Source organism: Oryx dammah, unplaced genomic scaffold (assembly GCF_014754425.2).
Source record: "Oryx dammah isolate SB20612 unplaced genomic scaffold, SCBI_Odam_1.1 HiC_scaffold_22, whole genome shotgun sequence".
Lineage (NCBI taxonomy): Eukaryota > Metazoa > Chordata > Mammalia > Artiodactyla > Bovidae > Oryx > Oryx dammah.
In genome coordinates, this window is record NW_024070206.1 from 57,686,333 (window position 1) to 57,708,056 (window position 21,724).

General features: G+C 42.9%; 1 protein-coding gene across 1 annotated transcript in view; it reads left to right on the top strand.

Annotated features, from left to right (window-relative positions):
* The window catches only part of ZNF407 (zinc finger protein 407), a 382,383-nt gene that overhangs the window by 16,578 nt on the left and 344,081 nt on the right, over window positions 1–21,724 (top strand). The window contains exons 2-3 of the mRNA XM_040264363.1: window positions 8,448–13,116; window positions 18,517–18,631. Coding sequence (XP_040120297.1) covers window positions 8,502–13,116; window positions 18,517–18,631 — 4,730 coding nt within the window. The 5' untranslated portion in view covers window positions 8,448–8,501. The remainder of the gene's footprint in view (window positions 1–8,447; window positions 13,117–18,516; window positions 18,632–21,724) is intronic.

The following is a 21,724-nucleotide window of genomic DNA, read 5'->3' on the forward strand; positions in this document are numbered from 1 at the left end:
TAATGGAAACACTTAATGAGGAAGTAGGGCTCCGTCGCGTGTACCCACTCCCCCCTTTTTGGTGAATAGACCGTTTAAACTAAATTAAGTAAAGGATATAAATTCTGTTGTTTCAGTTTTAATATTTCATGACTGATTTTATAGATGAAATTATATTTTACAATAAATAGGAAGAAGAATTTATACAGCCTGTTCTATTTGATGTGAAACAGCAAATCCCATTTCTCTGTAGCTGTAAAGAAAATTCATTATAATGTCTTTAGTTGTAAGAGATGGTTTCATTTTGATTAGTTACATTGATAATAAAACAACCTTTTCAAATGGCATGGGATACACATGATTCTATGTGTCTGCTTTTAATGGCATTGAATTTTTTCTTTTTCTTCTTTACTCATAGAATCTTCATTCCCTTTACTGTTTTTCTATTCCAATAAGAATTTCCTTTCTTAAAAAATCAAAACAATTAGAAATACTAGTGAAAGATTTATAAGAGATATATTAAATTTTAACTTTCTAGATAAAATCTTTCATGTAACAAAAGATACATTTGTCAGAGATGGTTGATATAAGATAGTCATAAAATTAACTTTATTACTAGATCAATTAACGTATTTGGAAACTAGTACTTGAAGTGTAGGAAGATTTTAAAAAAAGAAATAGCTGTCTGTTTAGAAGGCTGAGCTAATTTTATGGTTTATTTTTGTCCTGTGATTTGTTTTTTGTTGGTATTAATACATCTTCACGAGCAGTGTTGGAAAGGTGACTGTCTTTGCTAATGAAAGGTATGATGATCTACTTATTCTCCCTCTTAGTATGACTTTTTAGTGATTGTTTTATGCAATCAAAACTTAAGAAATATTCTGTTTTTTAACTTGCACACAGAATCAGATGTTTGAAACGGACTGTCCTTCCCTGGTGGCTCAGATGGTAAAGAATCTACCTGGAGTGCAGGATACCCAGGTTTAATCCCTGGGTCAGGAAGATGCCCTGGAGAAGGGAATGGCCACCCACTCCAGTATTCATGCCTGGAGAATCCCATGGACAGAGGAGCTGGAGGGCTACAATCCATGGGGTAGCCCATGGGGTCACAAAGAGTTGGACACAGTTGAGCGACTAACACTTTCACCCTGGAATAGAAACAATATTCTTTTCTGACTTGAGTGAGAACTTTTGTCTCCATCTGATAGTTTACCTTACGCTGACCTTTGGGCTCAGGAGCACATAGTTCGAGCCTGCTTGTCTTCAGAGTATCTTTGGACCTCCTGGGAAGGTTTTCTTTAGGATTAAGCTCGACATGTGTGTGAGATGCTTTGGAGGCGAAGCTTAATCAGGCACAGGTCATGTGATCAGAGACTCCAGCAACTCCTGAGCTTGGATACCACCTGCTAGTGAGAGGTGAGGGAGTTACCTGTCTCTGGGCCCAGAAGGATTGTGATGCGTCCAGCCTCGATGACTCATGGCTCTCCATGTGTTTACTGCATGGGCCACCTCAGCAGGTTGGGGGAATGTTAGACTGTGGGCCGCTATCATCCCGAGTCCAGCTGGCAAGGAGTTCCTGGTTACCGTTAGCTCTGAGGCAGGTCTGTGGTACAAATAATTCTAGGGGCCTATGAGAATGAGTTGACTCATTGGAAAAGACTCTGATGCTGGGAGGGATTGGGGGCAGGAGGAGAAGGGGATGACAGAGGATGAGATGGCTGGATGGCATCACTGAGTTGATGGACGTGAGTCTGAGTGAACTCCGGGAGTTGGTGATGGACAGGGAGGCCTGGCGTGCTGCGATTCATGGGGTCGCAAAGAGTCGGACACGACTGAGCGACTGAACTGAACTGAACTGAACTGATGAGAATGAAAACCTTCATCTAACACGAGCAGGTCTTTTGGAAACTTTCAGTTTTCCTTTATTCTATACAAATCTAAATTTAAAACTCTCTCTACCTCATCTCTTTAATAACTCTTGATTTTATTGTACTGCTTTTTCATTGTAATGATCAATGATCTGATTTTGGTAGTGGGAGAGGCGTGAATGTAAATGTCACTGTCTTAAGTTCTAAAATCTTACACATGTTTGACAGGAATTCTGGTCTTGATATGCATTTCAGAGTGTAATTCTCTTAACATTTGTTGACCTCCTCCTGTGTAGTAGCTTAATACTCTCATGTTAATACAGAAGATTCCTGTTAAAGGTTGGAGCATACAGAAAAGGAAATTATGTATAAAATATATATACAGGGTGGGGGGTGCACTTGAGCTGTATCTATTTCTGACAAGGTGGGAGAAAGAGAACAGGCATTATACTAGTTGTTGTTTAGTTGCTAAGCCGTGTCTGACTCTTGGGATGCCGAGGGGACTGTAGCCTGCCAGGCTCCTCTGTCCATGGGATTTCCCAGTAGTCTGGTGCCCTGCAGAGAATTATGTCAAAACCTTGGGGCTTAAAGTGACTGTCTGTGCGTCAGGGGTTTGGGGGTGGGCTCACCTGGGGGCTTCTGCTTCTGCAGTCAGTCATCTGAAGGCTCGCCTGGGGCTGGAGGAGCCTCTTCAGGATGGACAGCTCACTTGCTTGCTGTAGGCAGTTGCTCCGTCTGGCTCTGGGTAGGAGGCTTCAGTTCCTCTCCACCCCCCACCCCCAAGCATCCCTGGCTGCAGGGTGTACGCTCAGCAGGGCTCCCGCTCCCCCAGACAGAGGGGCAGCGGAGGGAGCAAGCTGCAGGCACGGGGCCTCCTAGGAGGTGAACACCCTCACTTCCACTCTGCTCTGTCCCTTCCCAGCAGGTCTGCAAGGCCAAGGGGAGGGGATTAGCTCCACCCTTTGAGGAGTGTCAGAGGATTTTGTGCACTCATTTTAAAGCACCACATGAGTTTATCTGATTGGGGAAAGGTACAAGTGTATGAACATAACTGAGGAAAGCCTTGCAGCCAGTTTTTGGACAGTGAGGAGGTGGGTGTTATTGGACGCAGGTGTTTGTGTTCTGGTCCAATTGTGAATAAACCACAACTATATTATACACCCATTTGTGGTAAATTGCCTCCAGTGTTATGTAGTAAATGGTTTTTAGGGTGTTAAGTTATACTCTTTTCTCATGGAAGATGTTATTCAACTTGTAAGCATTTTCATAGAAAGTGATATTTTTGTCAGCATCAGATAGTTTATTTTGTGGTCTCAGAAACTAATGAACGGCAACTAATGCTTCTGAGTTTCTCATTAACAGACAACACCTGGACGTGGTGGTACCGTATTAAGTTACTGATAGTCTAGTGGTAAGAGACATATTTTCAGTAAAAAGTCCAGTTGATAACGGTAGGTTAAGGAAGAGATCTGAGTAGTCCACTAACTTCCCTTTGTGGAGCAGGCTTGTGGGCTGCTTTACCTGCCCTGCTGTGTCCTTCCAGGCCTGAAGACAAAGAGGGAGAGACTCTGGGGAGTTTCCGTGTGTGCCTGCCTGCCACACGCATCCCCACTGTGGCTGTGCTTGTGGCCTGCTGCCGGCGCGTGGCAGCCTCATGGTGGCCTCTGGGTCGGTCCAGGAAGGACGAAGGGTGAGAGGGCCTGGGTGGGCACAGAGCGGGGCCTTCTCGTTGGGGGTGGCCTCACCGTGCTAGCAGGAGAGTGAGTGAGTGTGGGCGAGACGGCTCCGTCTTGCCTGCCGCACACTCAGCCCAGGAGACAAACGGATGGGGAGAGAACCGAGGTCAGGATGCAGTGAGTGAAAGTGGAACCAAAGGGGAGAAAGTGAAGGCGAAGACTTCATGCGTGCTGCCCACAATAACGCAAGCATATGAAGTGGTCCAATAACTGGTTATGTTTCTCTACTGCTTTCTGAAACATTTTTTAAAAAATGCAGAAAATAGTTCCTGTGAGAAATGGCCACCAGGTGTCATCATAAGGCTGCTATTGATTTGTTTTATTATTGTTCTTAAAAAGTGTATGAATGTTTTGATTTCTTTGCTGCATCTTTTTTTTTTTTTTTTTTAATTTTTAAACCTCAGCAGAGAGTATTTCAGTTAATAGTAGGGATTTTCTTTTGGGATAGTTTCTTAGTGAGCTAATAATTTTTAATATGTGAGATTGAAGATCACGATATTCAGTTCAATTCAGTCGCTCAGTTGTGTCCGACTCTTTGCAATCCCATTGACTGCAGCACACCAGGCTTCCCTGTCCATCACCAACTCCCGGAGTTTACTCATACTCATGTCCATTGGGTCGGTGATGTCATCCTCTGTGGTCCCCTTCCCTTCTCACCTTCAATCTTTCCCAGCATCAGGGTCTTTTCTAATGAGTCAGTTCTTTGCATCAGGTGGCCAAAGTATTGGAGTTTCAGCTTCAGCATCAGTCCTTCCAATGTATATTCAGGACTGATTTCCTTTAGGATGGACTGGTTGAATCTCCTTGCTCTCCAAGGGACTCTCAAAAGTCTTCTCTAACACCACAGTTCCAAAGCATCAATTTTTTGGCGCTCAGCTTTCTTTATAACTAACTCTCACATTCTTCATACATGATGACTGGAAAAACCATAGCTTTGACTATATGGGCCTTTGTTGGCAAAGTAATGTCTCTGCTTTTAAATATGCTGTCTAGGTTGGTCATAACTTTTCTTCCAAGGATCACTCTATTGAAGGTCACTATATACATATGTATATATATATGTACATATGTATACAGGTGGTGCTTCCCTGGTGGCTCAGATGGTAAAGTGTCTGCTTGCAATATAGGAGACCCAGGTTCGATTCCTGGGTTGGGAAGATCCCCTGGAGAAGGAAATGGCAATCCACTCTAGCACTCTTGCCTGGAAAATCCCATGGACGGAGGAGCCTGATAGGCTACAGTCCATGGGGTCACAAAGAGTCGGACTCGACTGAGCGACTTCACTTTCACTTTCATGTATATAGGCAAAATTGAAGATCACTTTATTTTTTTTAGTTAAGGAACAACCACTATGTGAGAATTTGAGTGAGAGTAGAAACTATAAATGGAATTGCATATTTGAAAATCTGGCAGAGTGAGAATGTGTGGTGTGTTGAAAAGTAATTGATCAATTTGTATAGGAACCATCTGCTTTGAGAAGATTTGGCTTAATAATACATCTCATTATTTTAGTCTAAATTCCTACTAAGTCTTCTGAATTTTGGAATCTTACTGTGGGAGAAAATGGGACGCTCATGGTCTTATCCAATGAGCACAGGGACTAGGACTTCTAGAGAAAACTGGGATCCTGCCTTGAGTGATGACAGTGAGGCCCCTACCTGCTCTGTGCTCTGCTTTGTTCACAGAGGGTTGAAGTGCTTTCTGATATATGGTCGACTTCAGTAAGTGTTGAGCAAATGGATTCAGCCTGCCTCCAGAAATGAGTCCTTGAACTTTCCCAGCTGGGTGAGTTTTGAGTTCTGCTATAATAAACTAATAATCTTTCTAATGAAGGTTTTTCTTTTTAAATTTATATATGTGTAAGCTTCCTCATTTCCATCGAGTCCCCTCTCGGTCACTCTAAGATACTTTGGACTCATGAGTACTGATGTCATTCCAGTTCAGGCCCTGTAACTCAAAACAGAATGTTCTCTCTCTGCCTGTAGACTTTCTCTCCCTATGATACATCGTGTAACTGAAAACTGAATCTTCCTGAAGCAGCGCTGTGTTTTGGTGACTCCCTGCCAACATTGCTGAATGAATTCCAGCTGCTAATTCGGAGGCTTCTGTGATGTGTGGATGGTCCTCTGCCTGGGTTTTCAGTTGCCCCGCAGTAGAAAGCCAGAGCGGTAGCTGTCTGCACTGCCGCCTGTCTTGCCTGCTCATCCAGTGTGTTCTGTGGCTTTGCTAATCCCTTCTTCCTCCTTAAAAGGTTTTAACTGTTCCTACCTGCCCTCTCAAGAAAAGGAAGAAAGACGTTTTGTTTCCTTGGGATTTAGCTCAAATGTTGCTGCTCTTTTAGCCAAATAGTCTGCCTGGCGGAAGCACTGCTTGCCTGTTTGTGCTGCTGTAGTTAGTTTACATCACACTTAGATCACACCCGTGATCCCGCGTGGCCTTGTGTCAGAGTCTCTTTCCACGTGTGTCATGTGGCTCCCAGTAGAATATGAGCCTGCTGAGGGGAAAGGATGTGTTTTGTATCATTAGAGTTCCTTTGACATTCTAGGCAGTTCAGTGTCTATTTGTTGAATGTTTGTTTCTTGTATAATGAGATGCTGAATTCTTTCATTAATTTAGAAAGCCATTTGGGAAATAGCAAATACTGAAACATTTTCTCCTTTAGTTCTAGAATTTTTGGAGCCATTATATAGAAGATAATAGAGCCTTATTATTTTATTTCTGCATATTAATATAGTCATTCTTTCATCTCCAAAAACGTATGAGTCATGCCCTCTATGGAACATCGACTCTGAATAGACGTACGTGTGTTTGGTGTTTGTGTCTTCTGTGCCTGTAAACCTGCCAGTGTCTGTCGTGAAGGTGGTATAGCTGTGAGCCACAGCAGTCTTGGAAGAGGAGGAAAGGAAAGGACTCATTGAAAGGAATTCATGTCATTTTAGGCTACACGTTAAAAAGGTCTTTAAAAATAACTCCTGTTGTGGACATTTTCAAGCATATGCGTGTGCAAACACATAGAAAATGGACGGGGTGTCCGTGTCGCTCAGCTTTGAGCATGTCGGTACATAGCCTTCACTAGGCCCCTTCCCCAGAATTGTGAAAGACATCTCAGACAATTTTCATTTCATTAATAAACACGTAGGAGACACTTCTTATTTCATAATGAGCTATTTGTTCATTCTAAAACCTTCTATGTACTTGGCATAGTTCTAGATTCTTGGGACATGTGAGTCGATAAAATAAAGCAGGCCTTCACCTTCTAGCTCTGGATGTAGAAAAAAAGCTAGACACATAAGTAGCCAGAACGAGAAAAAAAATTTATCAAAATTTAAAACTTCTGCTTATCAAAGGATAACATTTATGACATGGAAAGGGAGAAAATATTTGTAAAACGTATCTGGCAGAGGATTCACATATTTATATTTATTGATTTGCAGAACGTTTTATGTACTCTGTGGCTTCTCTTTTCACTTTCTTTTTGGTGGTTTTTGGAGATAATCTCATTTGGAATTGTTTGATTTTGATAAAGACTAATTTATTAATTTTTTATATTGTTTCTCATGGTTTTGGTGTCATTATATATATATTTTTGGAGAAGGTCATGGCAGCCTACTCCAGTACTGTTGCCTGGAAAATCCCATGGGCGGAGGAGCCTGGTGAGCAGCAGTCAATGGGGTCACAAAGACTTGGACACGACTGAGCGACTTGACTTTCACTTTTCATTTTCAGGCATTGGAGAAGGAAATGGCAACCCACTCCAGTGTTCTTGCCTGGAGAATCCCAGGGACAAGGGAGCCTGGCGGGCTGCCGGCTATGGGGTCGCGCAGAGTCGGACACGACTGAAGCGACTCAGCAGCAGCACCAGCAGCAGTCCTTACTTTTAGCAGAGACAGATAACAGCCTTCATTTGGTTTGTCATTGTTACACACAAAAAATGGACAAATAGTTAAAAATAGTTATCATTAGCTTTGAGGCCATAATACTTGATGGCATTTTATTAACATCAAATCAAATGGCTGAGAATTCCAATCATGGTGTAAAGTAAATGGAAAATGATATGTTTTAATAGAATTAAACAGCATAATGAAAAATGAAATCAATGCTATTGATTTTAAAGCATTTTATTCAATAAAATTTTTTCCCCCCCTAAAATTTACTTCATTAATTCTGTTCTATCACTGACATTTCCCTTTGCCATTAACCTTCAGACAACACAAAATGACTGTTAGACGGAGAAATCGGTGATTGACAGCTGGGATGGGAGTGGCGTTCACTGGAGGCAGAGCTGGAGTGTGCAAGGCTGTGTGTAATGAGTGTGTCCATGTTGGTAGATGTAGGATCTACTTAGAAGGACCACAGGAGGACTCTGCTCTGGAGGAGGGGGTGAAGCAGTTGTTACCTTTTTATACTGGGACTTGGGCCTCTGTTGGGAAGCCAGAGAGGGGAAGGCTGGCCCCCTGACTCATATAGATTTTGTTTAATCTATCTTATAGAATGGGAGTTCACTGGTAATTTGAAAAGAGGGCTTCTCTGCTTTTTTTTTCAGTAGTAAATTGAAATGGACCAGTAAAGAGAACTAAAACATGGGAGTGTTTTTGTAAGCCTGTTGAAAGTTACTTTTTCTGTCAAAGTTACTGCAGTAATGCTCTCTGAGTCGGCGGTGTGGTGACATGCTGTCGCCCAGTCTGATTTCATTCGTTTCATGAAGGACTTGGCACGTGATCAAGTCCATCTCAATGTAAAGGAGATGTAGAGGCTGATTTTGGGATATTTTTCATCTGGCGTGTCACTTTATGTTGAGTTTCGGGCTGACGTCTGTCTTTTCTGTATGTTCAAAGGTATAACACTGCGTTTATGTTCTTCACAGGCTGTGAGAGCCCAGTGACTGCTGCTGACACGGAAGCTCGCCAGCAGTTTATTAATGATGGATCCTGGGAAGAAGCCGGGGAGCGATGAGGGTGACCGTATAAATGAGGAGGCAGAACACCCGAGCCACAGTGCATCCCACGGCGTGGACCGTGGGCCTGTATCTGATGAGACAGCAGACTCCGCTGAGAATCCCACAAACAAAAGGGGTTTTGCAGAGTCCTCGGACTTGGACCACATTGTCGAGGAGGACAACGGAAATAAACGCGCTTCCAAGCGAATAAAACTAGCAGAGGCTGAGCCCTTGTGGCCGGGAGAGCCAGGCACCCGTGGGTCAGGGAGCCCTGAAGGCGCAGGCCCGGGAGTGGGTGTCCTGTTGCCGGGGACCGGGGCGGGGCCCCTCCTGAGTGCCTGTGATGGCGGCCCGGGTCTTCCCGGCCACCCGAGCCCGGGGGAAACGGCCGCTGAGAAGGAGCCTGCTCAGGAGACCACGGCGTTCCTCAATCTTGGAGGGGAGGCGCCCTCGCCCCGCAAAGAGATAAGCGGGAGCGGTGCCCTCGGGGGCCCGGGCATGGTGCTGCAGGGCGGCCCGCGTGCCCTCTCGCCCACCTCCTGCCTGCACGTGGAGAAGCACGCTGCGCACCCCTCGCCGCGGCCCGAGGACCAGGCCTGCCACCCCGCGGCTGACAGCGGGCTGGCCTTCCCCGGGCACGCCGGGCAGGCGCGTGGCCCGCCAAGGGCCTTCTCCTGTGAGCTCTGTGGCTTTCAGTGCGCCGAGGAGAACCTGCTGAACGCGCACTGTCTCGGCAAAACGCATCTCCGGCGGCAGAACCTCGCCGCCCGCGGAGGGTTTGTACAGATCTTAACCAAACAGCCTTTGCCCAAGAAGCCGAGTCCCGTGGGAGCAAAGGGTGGCCGTACAAAGCTGAGAGCATCTAGACCTGTAGCCAGGAACGGCGACTCAAAACTGTTGCGGAGCGTTGGAGCGGGCACATTCAGAGATTTCAGAGGAAGCTTTTCTAAACAGAGCGGGTGCGGCAGCGAGCTGCTGGTTGAAATGAGGCCGTCCAGGAACACCTCTCCAGAGAAAATGGAGGTCGTTGAAGAAAACGTAACCTCCCACGATGCAGCCGAGAATCCTGAGAACCAGAGCGGAAAGCTGGGTGTGGTCATCACCTCTGAGGGGCTCCTAGATAGGCTGGAGTCCGGCAGAAACATGGCCCAGGCAGCCCCCGGCCTCAGCACAGCCTCAAGACCCAGGCCTGAGCGCGGCTTCCTCGTGCTGGGCAGTGGCTTTCGACGGCGCGCCGGTGCTTTTGCTTTGAAGGGGCAGGCGAAGAAGAGATGCGCGCTCCTAGGAGTTAGTAAAAGGGGCACTAACGAAGCGCAGAGGCTGTATTCGAAGCACTTGAGGGCACCGATGAAAATGAGCGACGTGGAGTCGGCGCCTCTGCACGGGGACCCGCGCCTGACGACCCCGGAGACCCAGGCCCCGAAGCAGGACAGGGCAAACGCGCATCTCCCCGGCTCCTCAGACTCTCCAGCGGGGAGGCCAGCTCCCGACCACCAGGTGGCGTGCGCTTGTTTGACCTGTGGTCACACAGCCACAAGCAGGGCGGAGCTGGAGATCCACGTGACAAGGTGCCACGCGGGTGAGTTGCGGTTTCGCTGCCAGACGTGTGGCTTCTCCAGCGCATCCAGGAGGGACGTGGAGGAGCACGCACACAGCCACCAGCATCAGCAGACTGCTTCCGGCCTGCGTTGTCAATGTTGTTCGTTTACCTCCCCGAACGAGATGGACCTGAGAGACCACATGAAGGAGAAGCACAGTATGGGTTTCCTCTGCCCGCCCTGTCATCTGTTCTTCTCCTCCCAGAAAGACGTGGAGGAACACAGAGCAACTGAGAAGCACATTCACTTGTTGGGCCAAACAAAGAGTTCTCAGTCATTTAATGGTGATTCGGCTTTACAGACGTTCCCCTTAAGTACTTTAGAATCAGAAAATGCAAAAGTTTCTGTGAGTGAGGCGGGAAAAGCAGCTCAGGAAGAGCCAGCTAAGTCCAGGGTAAGCCACGGAAATGAAGTGAGGCATTCGAGTAAGCCTCAGTTTCAGTGCAAGAAGTGTTTTTACAAAACAAGATCTTCCACTGTTCTCACGAGACACATAAAGCTCCGCCACGGTCAAGACTATCACTTTCTTTGTAAAGCATGTAATCTTTATTCCCTGAGCAAAGAAGGAATGGAGAAACACATCAAGAGAAGCAAGCATCTTGAAAATGCTAAGAAAAATAACATTGGCCTAAGCTTTGAGGAATGTATTGAAAGGGTCTGCATAGGTGCAAATGACAAGAAAGAAGAGCTCACCATCCCCGGGGATGGGAGGACAGAAGGCCACGGAGAGGGTGTGCAGTCCCAGGAGCAGTCATGTCTTGACCAGAGCATCCTGCATCCCCAGGAGCTGTCACTGTCCAGGGTCATTACCAAAGAGGGTGAATTAGCTCCACCCCCAGCTCCAAAGAGGGGGCGACCTAAAGGCAACATCTCTCGGACCTGTTCACATTGTGGTCTCCTGGCCTCCAGTATCACGAACTTGACTGTGCACATTCGACGAAAACACAGTCACCAGTACAGTTATTTATGCAAAGTCTGTAAGTATTACACCGTAACCAAGGGAGACATGGAACGTCATTGTGCCACCAAGAAGCATAAAGGACGTGTAGAAATTGAAGCGAGTGGAAAACAAAGTTCAGATATCATTGTTGGCCCTGAAGGCGGTAACCTTGACGCCAGTAGGAAGAACACCAGCGTGGCAGTTTCAGATGAACCTGCCAACCCTCCAGTGGAAGCAGATACCTCCGTTTCAGAACAGCCACCACTCGAGCAAGGGAATCCAGTAGAAGTAGAAGTTGAGAACGTGTTTCACCCTGAAGATGGGGAGACTGGCAGTCACCTTATTGAGAAAAAGGAGCAAACCTCTATGGATCCAGAGGACCTTCAGGGTGACACATGCCCCCAGAAAGACGATGCAAGTACAGATGAAAACAGATGTACGCACTGTGAGTTTAAGGCACACTCTTCCACCTCTCTGGAGCTGCACGTAAAACGGAAACATACAAGAGAGTTTGCCTTTTATTGCATGGCATGTGATTACTATGCTGTGACTCGACGGGAGATGACCAGGCATGCGGCAACAGAAAAACACAAGATGAAAAGGCAGTCTTACTTGAACTCTACTAACGTAGAAGCCAGTTCTTCAGAAATGTCCAAAACCATCATTATTCCCCAAGGGCAGCAGCAACAGAATTCTGAGGAATTTCAGATTATTTCAGACCAACCCTCTGAAACTCTCAAATCTAGAAATGCTGCCAATCGCTCTATTTTGGATGAGAACACCAATTTAGACATGTCCAAGGTGTTCTGTGCTTCTGACTCTGTAGAGACTGAGACCGAGGAAGAGTCTAACCTCAGTGAAGATCATTCCTTTTGTGAAACTTTCCAGCAGCCCCTTGACAAGGACAAAGTTATAAAACTGGAGGAGATGGTACCCCTTAGTATTCCTTCTAATTGTGGCTCCCCAAGCAAATTTCAGAATGAAAGCTCAGGAAGCTCAGCTTTGAATCATGAGACAGCAAAGAAAAGGCACAGTATGTTGAATGACATCAGTAGTCTAAACACACATGGCGAGAGTGATGGAGGAAACGCAGAAGACAAAGCTGATAAAGTCCTTGGTAAACGTGGGTGTCCCAGAGCTGTAGATGGAGAGTATCCAGCCAAGAGTGCCATGCTGAGAGCTCCCGGAGAACCGCTCAACCTGGGGAGCAGTGTTCAGGACAGAGCTGGAAGCATGCAGAGTTCAGGGCACTTGAAAGATGTTCCAGAAGATCCCCTTCTGGAGAGTAAGGAGATTCTGATGAATTCCCGACATGAAACCAAAGTGATTTTGGAAGAGGATGGTCCAGCTTCTGACAGCACCATTGACAACAGTGATGTTTATGAAACTATAATCAGTATTGATGATAAAGGGCAGGCTGTGTACAGTTTTGGCCGATTTGATTCTTCCATAATAAGGATCAAGAACCCTGAAGATGGGGAACTCTTCGATCAGTCTCAAGAGGGGCTTGTGGCAGCCGGAGTGAGGATGAGTGAGCTGCCCTTGAAGGATTGTGCTCAAGGTGTGAAAAAGAAGAAAGCAGACAGTAGTTCCTTTGCGGAGTCCACCCGGATTCGCTGTGACGACTGTGGCTTCTTGGCAGACGGTCTGAGCGGCCTGAACGTGCACATAGCCATGAAGCACCCGACGAAGGAGAAACACTTCCACTGTCTGCTGTGTGGCAAGTCCTTCTACACGGAGAGCAACCTCCACCAGCACCTGGCCAGCGCCGGGCACATGCGGAACGAGCAGGCCAGCGTGGAGGAGCTGCCCGAGGGCGGCGCCACCTTTAAGTGCGTGAAGTGCACGGAGCCCTTCGACTCCGAGCAGAGTTTGTTCCTGCATATCAAAGGGCAGCACGAGGAGCTGCTCCGAGAGGTGAACAAGTACATCGTGGAGGACACCGAGCAGATCAACCGCGAGAGGGAGGAGAACCAGGGCAACGTGTGCAAGTACTGCGGGAAGATGTGTCGCAGCAGCAACTCGATGGCATTCCTGGCACACATTCGCACGCACACAGGTAGGTCCACGCTACCTCTTTACCCACCAGGGCCGGGGCCTGCTTGAGTGGGGACCTGGGTTCCCCCTGAATGTGGAGTCCTTGCAGCCCCTGCCTGGCGGTCCCTGGCCCTGGCTCTGCTCTTGGTTGACACTCAACATATCTCCACATTGTTAACTCAGCCTTAGTGATTCCAAAGGCAGGCTGTTTGGCAGATTTCTTTGACCAGCAGGCCTCATCCTTCTGACGCCTTTGCTGCATTTCTGCCTCTCACAGCTGTTCAGTTGTCTCTAAGTCCTGTAAGTGTTTGGTTCTCCAGGGTGTCTGTTCAGTGGCACTTTGGGTTTCAGAGGACCTATTAAATGGCTTTTGAAGAATGAAGTATGAATATTTCCTCACAGTTTTAGGGATTTAGGTGTATCCATTGCCAGATAGTTTATATCCCAAAGTGTAACTCCCAGGCAACAGGATTCTGCTCTCAAAGATCAAAATTAGTCAACACTTTTCAAAGTTAATATGTCCTGGGGATTTGGTTTTCATGGAGGTAGCACTTGATTTAGTTTCTGTGCTGTCACATAGAGAGTTCCATTTTAATGTTCAATTTTTAGGTAGAAATTTTCTTTTTGAAAGTTTTTTTTTGTGGAAAATACATAAGCCACTATTCTAAATTTATGTAAAAATTCACTGCACTGTTTCTATAAACCTGCCATACATTCTTTATTTTAAATAGACAGCTTTTCTAAATCATTGTGCTCTGCTTAGACAAGTTCTGTCTCCATGGTTGAATTTATGAGTGGATTTGAATAATAAATTCACATTTCAATGAACATATTTTCATTAAAACTGTAAGGTTTATTTTACTGTACTTTTAAATAATGGCTTATTATTAAAGCTATACTTTAGATTCATGCAGTTTTTGAAACTTAGTGCATGGTTATAAGGAGGCAGACAAAAGAGTATGAAACATTGTTAATAGTTGAGGGTGATTAATGGTAGATAAAAGTTTTTCATTGACAAAAGTAACAGGGCCACCAGCAGAAGATTGATATAGGTAAATATACACATTGTACTCTCGATCTCAGCTCTTCTCAGGCAGTAGAACCACTGCTGGAGAGTAAGTTCAAATACAGTTATTTGTTGGCAACATTATCATCTCTGCTGGTATCGTGTTATTGCACAGTTCCTGAAATGATATGGTTTTTAGAAACTAGGCTCGTTCACATGTGCAGAAAATAGGTACTTTCTTAGCATGCCCTCTTAAGGCAGATAAAACTGAATAAAAGTAAGAGGAAGATGCTAATGGAGCTCTTTTTAGAATTCTTTATGCAACTGTCTGGTCAAGACATGTTGCTCATAATTGATGTGTCCATTACTTGAATTCTCTTGTAATTATAGTCAATAAGTCTTGTAAATGTGTTAAAGCTCACTAAAAGCATACAAATTCAAGAACAGAGTAAGGCTAATAATTTAAAATAATCAATGTAGGCATTTCAGCACTTAATTTCCCTTGTGTGTTGATAGCTGATCATTCTTAATCCATTAAGATTTATTTAGTCGTTTACAATGCAAAATAGGTTTGCACTGGTCACTTGTGCCATTTGAAAATGTCCACCAGGTTAAGTGCAGAATGTAGTCCATTAGTCTTCCTTGACTATATGTATTAATTGCATTTAAAATCAAGTTAATGTGGATGTGAAAGTGAGGTAACTATCAATATGTGACAAAGTAACCCTACTTATATAAGTTACATCATTGATTGTAACATTTAGTAAAAGTTAGCATACTTTTTAACAACTGGTGTTGGGCTTATTGGCAGGAACATTTTTATTGTGTTCTGAGGCACCAAAAAAATCTGTGTTTCTGAGTACCCAATGTCAGCCTGCATTTCAGTTTTGCAAGTCATTTTTTGGGGGGAGGTTGCACTCCAGGTTTTAATCCAACTCCCCCCGCCCTTGGGGCATTTTAGCATGAATTGCCTCTCTGATTCTTTGCTTATATCATGAGATAGTCATTGAAGGATGGTTATTAATGGCTGACTGGAAGAGGGCTTATTCTTCCAATTGTTGTTTTCATATTTTGTGAGTTACTATATGTTTTATGTAACCTTTTCTTCCCATCCTTAAGACGGTAAAAGCAGCACTAGAAGAAATAAATGAGTTTAGTTCATCAAGGACTGTGGGGAAAGCCTCCTGAGCACTTGCTGGTGTGCGATCATCGCACGAGCATAGGCGGAGTGTCTCCTTGGCCTCTCAGCGGTGATCCGGGGAGAGCCGGTCGCTTTCTTCCCGTCCGTCCCGGCAGCAGCGGGGCTTTGGTTCTGTGTGCTGGAGCTCATCAGGCCTGAAGGCTGTCTGAAGCCCATGCTTTCTGTTCCGAGCCGCTCTCGGGTGCCATTGGCGCGGTCTTCCTGTGGGAAGACGGGAAGCGGGTGGCTTTGCTGGAAGGTTCTCACGTCAGGGCTGGTGCGACGGTGTGGCAGCCTGGTCAGCATGGGCAGAGGAGCTTAGGGGGCTCCGCCTGTGCACTGCCAGCGCAGGGCGCCGGGGCGCAGGTCTGCTCAGGGCTTCACCTCAGGCTTTGCGTGGCGGCAGCGCTCAGTGTTGTTTGTTGAAAGAACGAATAAGCAGGTGGGCGGGTGAAGTGTTCAGTGTCGGGAAGGTTGTGGAGTGGAGAAGCTTTAGGTGATGGGTTGAATCCGTCTTCCTTGACTCTCTCAGACCTAGTCTTCCTGTGATGTTTCAAGCGTCACGTCCGCGTGTGCATAGGGGTTGACCGTGACTGCAGTTGAGGAAGGCCAGTGCAGGCCTGAGGAGAGGCTTAAAGTCTTTGGATTCTTTAGGTAAAATTGTAAGAAGGTGCCAGAAGGCTAGAGACCCTCTTCATTTATCCCTTTCAGAAAACCTCACAGGCCAAATTTAAAAAATAAAGCCAAACCAAAAGCCAAGGAATGGGACAGTTTAATAATAATGATTTACTTATTTCTAATAAATATGTATCTAATAATCTGAGTATGCCTAAAGTGTGATAGTGAAAGTGTTAGTCACTCAGTTGTGCCTGACTCTTTGCGACCCCATGGACTGCAGTCTACCAGACTCCTCTGTCTGTGGGATTCTCCAGGCATGAATACCGGAGTGGGGTGCCATTTTCTCCTCCAGGGGATCTTCCCAACCCAGGGGTTGAACCTGGGTCTCTTGCATTACAGGCAGATTTTTTATTGTCTTCCCCAGGGAACCCTAAGACAAATTAAAAAATACGAGGTTTTACAAATTTTGCCTGATAAATACTATGCCTGGATTCATGTTGGGATGGGCCTGGCAAGTTTAAAAATGGAAACACCATCAGTTAGGAAAAAAGTGGGGATATGTCTTGTTTTCTTGTATAGGAAATGTGACCTCTAGTCTCTAGTATTAGAATTTTCATGGCACAGAAAGGAGATGTTAATACATCTCCTCTGTGCGTAATACAGAAAGTACTCAGGGCCTCCGTGATTTCTGCATGGAAACAGTCAGCAAGGTGACTTATGTAGGTGTTGTCAGTACACCAGCAGTGGTGGCTGAAGCCCGAAGGAGCGGCAGCCTCCACCAGAGAGCCGTGTACCTTAGGTTGCAGGCCCCGCCATTGTATGTCTGCACTCCTGGGGGGAACTAGAGGGCCTGAATCACAAGATACTTTGAATCCTTTCACCAAAATTGTAACACACGTGTTGAGAGAGCTTTATCTTTTTGTTTAGAGCCCTGGTGTTCTTGTTGATTAATAATTTCCTAATTACCTTACCTTAAATGCAGTGTAATTTAAAGTGCAGGTAATTGATTCTTCTCACTCTATTCTTTCACAAGCCGCTTTATAGAATTCCCTGTCGAGATGAAATGTTTCCAAGTAGTGATAGGCTTAGTTTCTTCAGAATCATTTAAATAAACTGTAGTTTCTAATGTCACTGATAGAATGGGATTGCTGTAAGCTGCAGTCTCAACCTGCTTTTGACATTTAAACATATAAAGCTGACTAGATATAACCATTCAGGTGCTAAATATATTTTACATCTACTTCTCAGAGTAGAAATGGAAGTATTAAGAGATCTGGCTTCATTGTCATTGAACTGTGAAATATTCAACCTTGTCTGCCTGTGCTTAGTACTGTTGACTTTTTTATTTCTGTTAGAAGATTAAAATTAAATGCTTCACTTTTTTTGTCAGCTTTTGGGAATTAAATTGAAATTTAAGACTCTAAAATTTTTTACTGAGTGCTTCAGTTTCAACAAAGTATTCTGGGAGGATTTCTTTTCCCAAGGGCATTGCACCAAGTTCCATTGATCAAAAATGATTTATTGCATTTTTTATTTGAGCTCTTTTTGTGTATTAAAGTCCACATATTTCACATTCTGTCTGACTATATTAGAAGAGGTACTTCACCAAGTAGGTACTATATATGCTATGAAAAATTTGGAAATATTGTAACAGTTTTAAACTGATTTTTAAAAACATGATTTTGATTTATTTGAGGATTTAAAGGTTAGAATTAGAAAATGGTATATTCATGTTACACTTTGAGAGTGTTGCTTCTTGTTAATATGGGTACTGATAACTTATTAGTACCTATATGCCAGGTAGACTCTACCTATTACTGACAATAAGTTTGTGGACTCTGAATTTTATCTCCTCATGTTTGAATATAGATTAATCTTATTTCTTTATGAAATAAAAAAAGTTGGTGCTGTGTTGAAATTTTTTGTTGAAATACTGTTTCTTGAAGTCAATAATAGCCAGAATGTCAGTTCTTCTGATTTGCTGAATCATCACAGATTTTTGGCTCTAAAATGATCATAAAAGCAAATAACTTATCCACTGTATATTCATATACTGTGTGGTATTAAAAGTAATATAGGGAATAATTTGGGATAAATGTCAGGAAAAAAATCTGAAATACCATTATTAATGTGAATAAATTCAAAGCTGCAGAAATATAAGGGAACCAGGATGTGGCCACTGAGAAATTTATTTGATAATAAATATATTTTAAAAAGTATCAGCTACTCTATAAACATTTATGTTTTAAAAATGTTCCATTTAAAATGTTGAGTGACTTTAAAAGCTAGTTTTGTGAATTGTAAGAAAAAATGTTTGAAATTATTTAGCTCATCTTATCTGTTAATACTTAGTACTGCTCAAGTGTATCACTTTTGACTTTAAATTTTAGAAATGTTGTTGAAAGTTAGAAATACTCATTGAAACATTTTAAAGTCTTATTAATGGAATAATTATGAAATGCATGTCTGTTCAAGTTAGAAGGGAATGCAAGTGTTCCATTTTGGGGACAGAAAATTGTAATTAGACTATAAGTAAGATTTAAGATCTAGGCCTCTTTTAAAACTATCAGTAATGTGTTATTCAAATTCAAATCATATTTTATGTTAAATTTACTTAGGATCAAAACCATTCAAGTGCAAGATATGCCATTTTGCAACAGCTCAGCTTGGCGATGCCAGAAACCATGTCAAAAGGCACCTTGGGATGAGGGAATACAAGTGTCACGTCTGTGGGTGAGTAAATTGAAACCATCTCTACCGTGGTGAACCAGGAAGCATGTGCGGGATATCCATTGTTTCAGGATTCAAAACTGATATGAGTAAGGGTGGCTAGAATTATGCATGCGTGTCCTCCTTTCCATTGTTATGGTAAATTCCTTAAACACAGTTATGACATTCTTCTCCCACTTCTAATCCTGTGCTGAAGATGAGCAATTTTATGGGCTACAAGGTCAATTTGAACCTGTAATCTGTAAATTGACTAAATTATAGGATGTTCATTCACATTGCCAGAGAGAACTGTAAATTCCATTTAAAGACATAAAAAAATATATAATATAGCTTTAGGAGTGTATGTGTATTTTTTTTTCTTTTCCTCTACTGCTCTAATTTTAGTCGCATTAATGGTTCTTTGGATCCATTGGACATATTCTATAAGGAAAAAGGCAGAAAAAGATTTCATTTCAGAGACCTGATTATTGAGGCTTAAAAAGCCAGTGTATAAAGTATGTTTTTGTGTCACTTTATTTAAAAACTTGTTTTCTTGTTTTAGTTCATGGCTCTTTCCTCTAAAGAATCATTCATAATGTTTAATTGTCACTCAAATGTCTTACATTTAATAGGAAGCACTGAGATGCCTTAATGTAAAACTAATTAATTTAGCAGAAATGTTTAAAAGGCTTTAAAATGCCATGACATCTATGGTATATCATAGGACATTCAGAGCTGGGTTTTTAATACCTTACTTCTGATTATAAGTATATTTTAATGTTATTATGCTAGAGAAATGAATTAATAAGTGCATCATATAAAAACACTTTATGTGAACCCTGAGAAACCTGCAGTTCTTATGGTTGGTTCACAAAACACTTCAGATTCAATTAAATTATGCGACGTGCACATGTTATATTAGGTTTATTTTTCAGTGGAAGATTGTTCTGGTTAGCACTACTACATAAATACCTTTTAAGTCACACACAGCTTCTGTTTTTTAATGGACGGTACATTTCATCCCAGGATGCAGCTGCATTTTTTGACCCTTAAGATAGTTTTACAAATAACTTTGCAAGCAGTTTTATTAACCATGGTCTGTGATTTATTCATTGGCAGAATTGATGGTTCAGTGACTTGGAGCTAAAGTAAATGAAGATGAACCTTTGCCCTAAAGCCCCCTGAAGATCAGTGGGAGAATGAGTTTTGTTGCTACTGATTTTAGCTGCAAGGGTCGAGTGCCAAATGGTGCATTTTAATTGCTCCAGGTCTTGGAATTTTAAAAGATATATCTCGTTTCTGTTTTTACCATGTGAATTATAGCAAGGAGGAAGGCCCAGACTGTGGTGAAGATTTGCTGTAAGTTGGCAAAAGAAAAAAAAAAAAATCAGTTTCTTCTTAATTTCTGAGAAATAAGTAAACAGTTTTTGCATACCATATTATTAGAAACCTGATTCCATTCCTTTTTTATTAGTGTTACCAAGACCTGGGAAGAGAAGGAGAGACTTTCAGAGAGCAGTTTCTGACACATGGTGTCAGAAACAAATCTGACTGGTTGGTTCTGGGTGTGTGATTTGAGCACGGAGTGCTTTTAGCTCATTGCTCACAATGTACGACTGACGTGTTGCACTCTGCTTTATACAGTGATTCCCAAGTAGATTCCCAAGTAGAGTTGTAAGTACATGTAGGTATGTTGAGTTTTATGCTGCTGTCATCGAGGTCTACATGTATATGTGTGCATGTGGAAAAAGCAATTGAGATTCCCAAACTGTATTTCTTAGAATTACAGTAGTTGTTGAATTTTATTTGACCAAGAAATAATAATTCTTAATTTGTTTACATAAAATTTGACTTAAAAGTCACATAACAATAATTTGTACAGGATAGATATTTTTACAGTGAAGCTAAAAGTTCTGAAGAATTTCAGTAAACTGAAGAACGCCTATTGAGTCTGTGTAGTTGACACAGAACAGTGGTGAGTGAAATACCCTTCAGTGCTACAGACAAAGTGCCATAGGTTGTTCTGTGTTTTTGTGTTTGAAAGGGATAGAGCAGTATGCAGGTTAAAAATTGAAGTAAAAACCACGAACAGAATGAGCACTGGCTATCAGGTTGGTCACAGTAGGGAGCGCTGGTATATTCACATCACTGACAATGTCGATTCATTATCATTGATGGCTAAATAATCTTAGAAATGCTCGGTGGGCCCATCCGTTCCCGAGCATAAGCAGCTCATGCTGCATTTCTTCATTAGCTTTAATTGCTATCAATTTTACCTTTTAAAAAATCATGCTTTCAAAGGTGAAGTGATCTTTCAGGAACATTAACTCTCTAATTTTGTCACAAACAGAAGGTCCTGCCCTATGTTTTCTTTTCTTCAGTAGTTAGCATCTTAGTGTCTATTTTAAATTTTTATTCATAATCCTTCCACTGTTGTAAGAAAGAAACAGTTTTTCAAACAGTTCTGATTGAGTTATAATATATGAAAACAGTGGAGCAGGCACATTTTTACAGTGAAATTATTACTCACATTGTTGTACTATTTTTCCTTAGTAACTTCTTGAAAAAAACCTGATATTTTATGGTGAAATTGATGAAAACAAATGGTGCATTTCGTTGAATTGAGCTGAGAATTAACGTATCAGTTTATGTGATTTTTTTCATGTCTTTTATTTAAGAAGCTTTTGGATGCTCAGCAAATATGTATCTCATATATATATATTTACTAAGACTTAATTTAAGGGTTGTGCATTAGATACTCCCTTAATAAAGACTTCCTTTTAAACTTTTAATTTCCACTGTTTGAACCTACACTGATCTTTGAATTTTTAAGCTCAATTTTAACATCTTTCTGCCCTTCATCGGCAAATCTTAGCTACAGCTTATCGTGGATTTAAGTTATTTGACAGAAGAAGCTGAATGTATGAGATGTCTAATTTCTAATGCTGGCTAGGATTCAGAGCTCAGGATTTAAGTTTTGTTGACCCATGGTTTACATGCTTATGTCGGGGTATAGGTTTCAAAATGTATTGCTCTGAACTTCCTGTTTTAAGAACACGTTATAGATAACTCATTTAAAAGCCTTTCACTCTACTTTCACTTTTAGGAGGAGCAGTT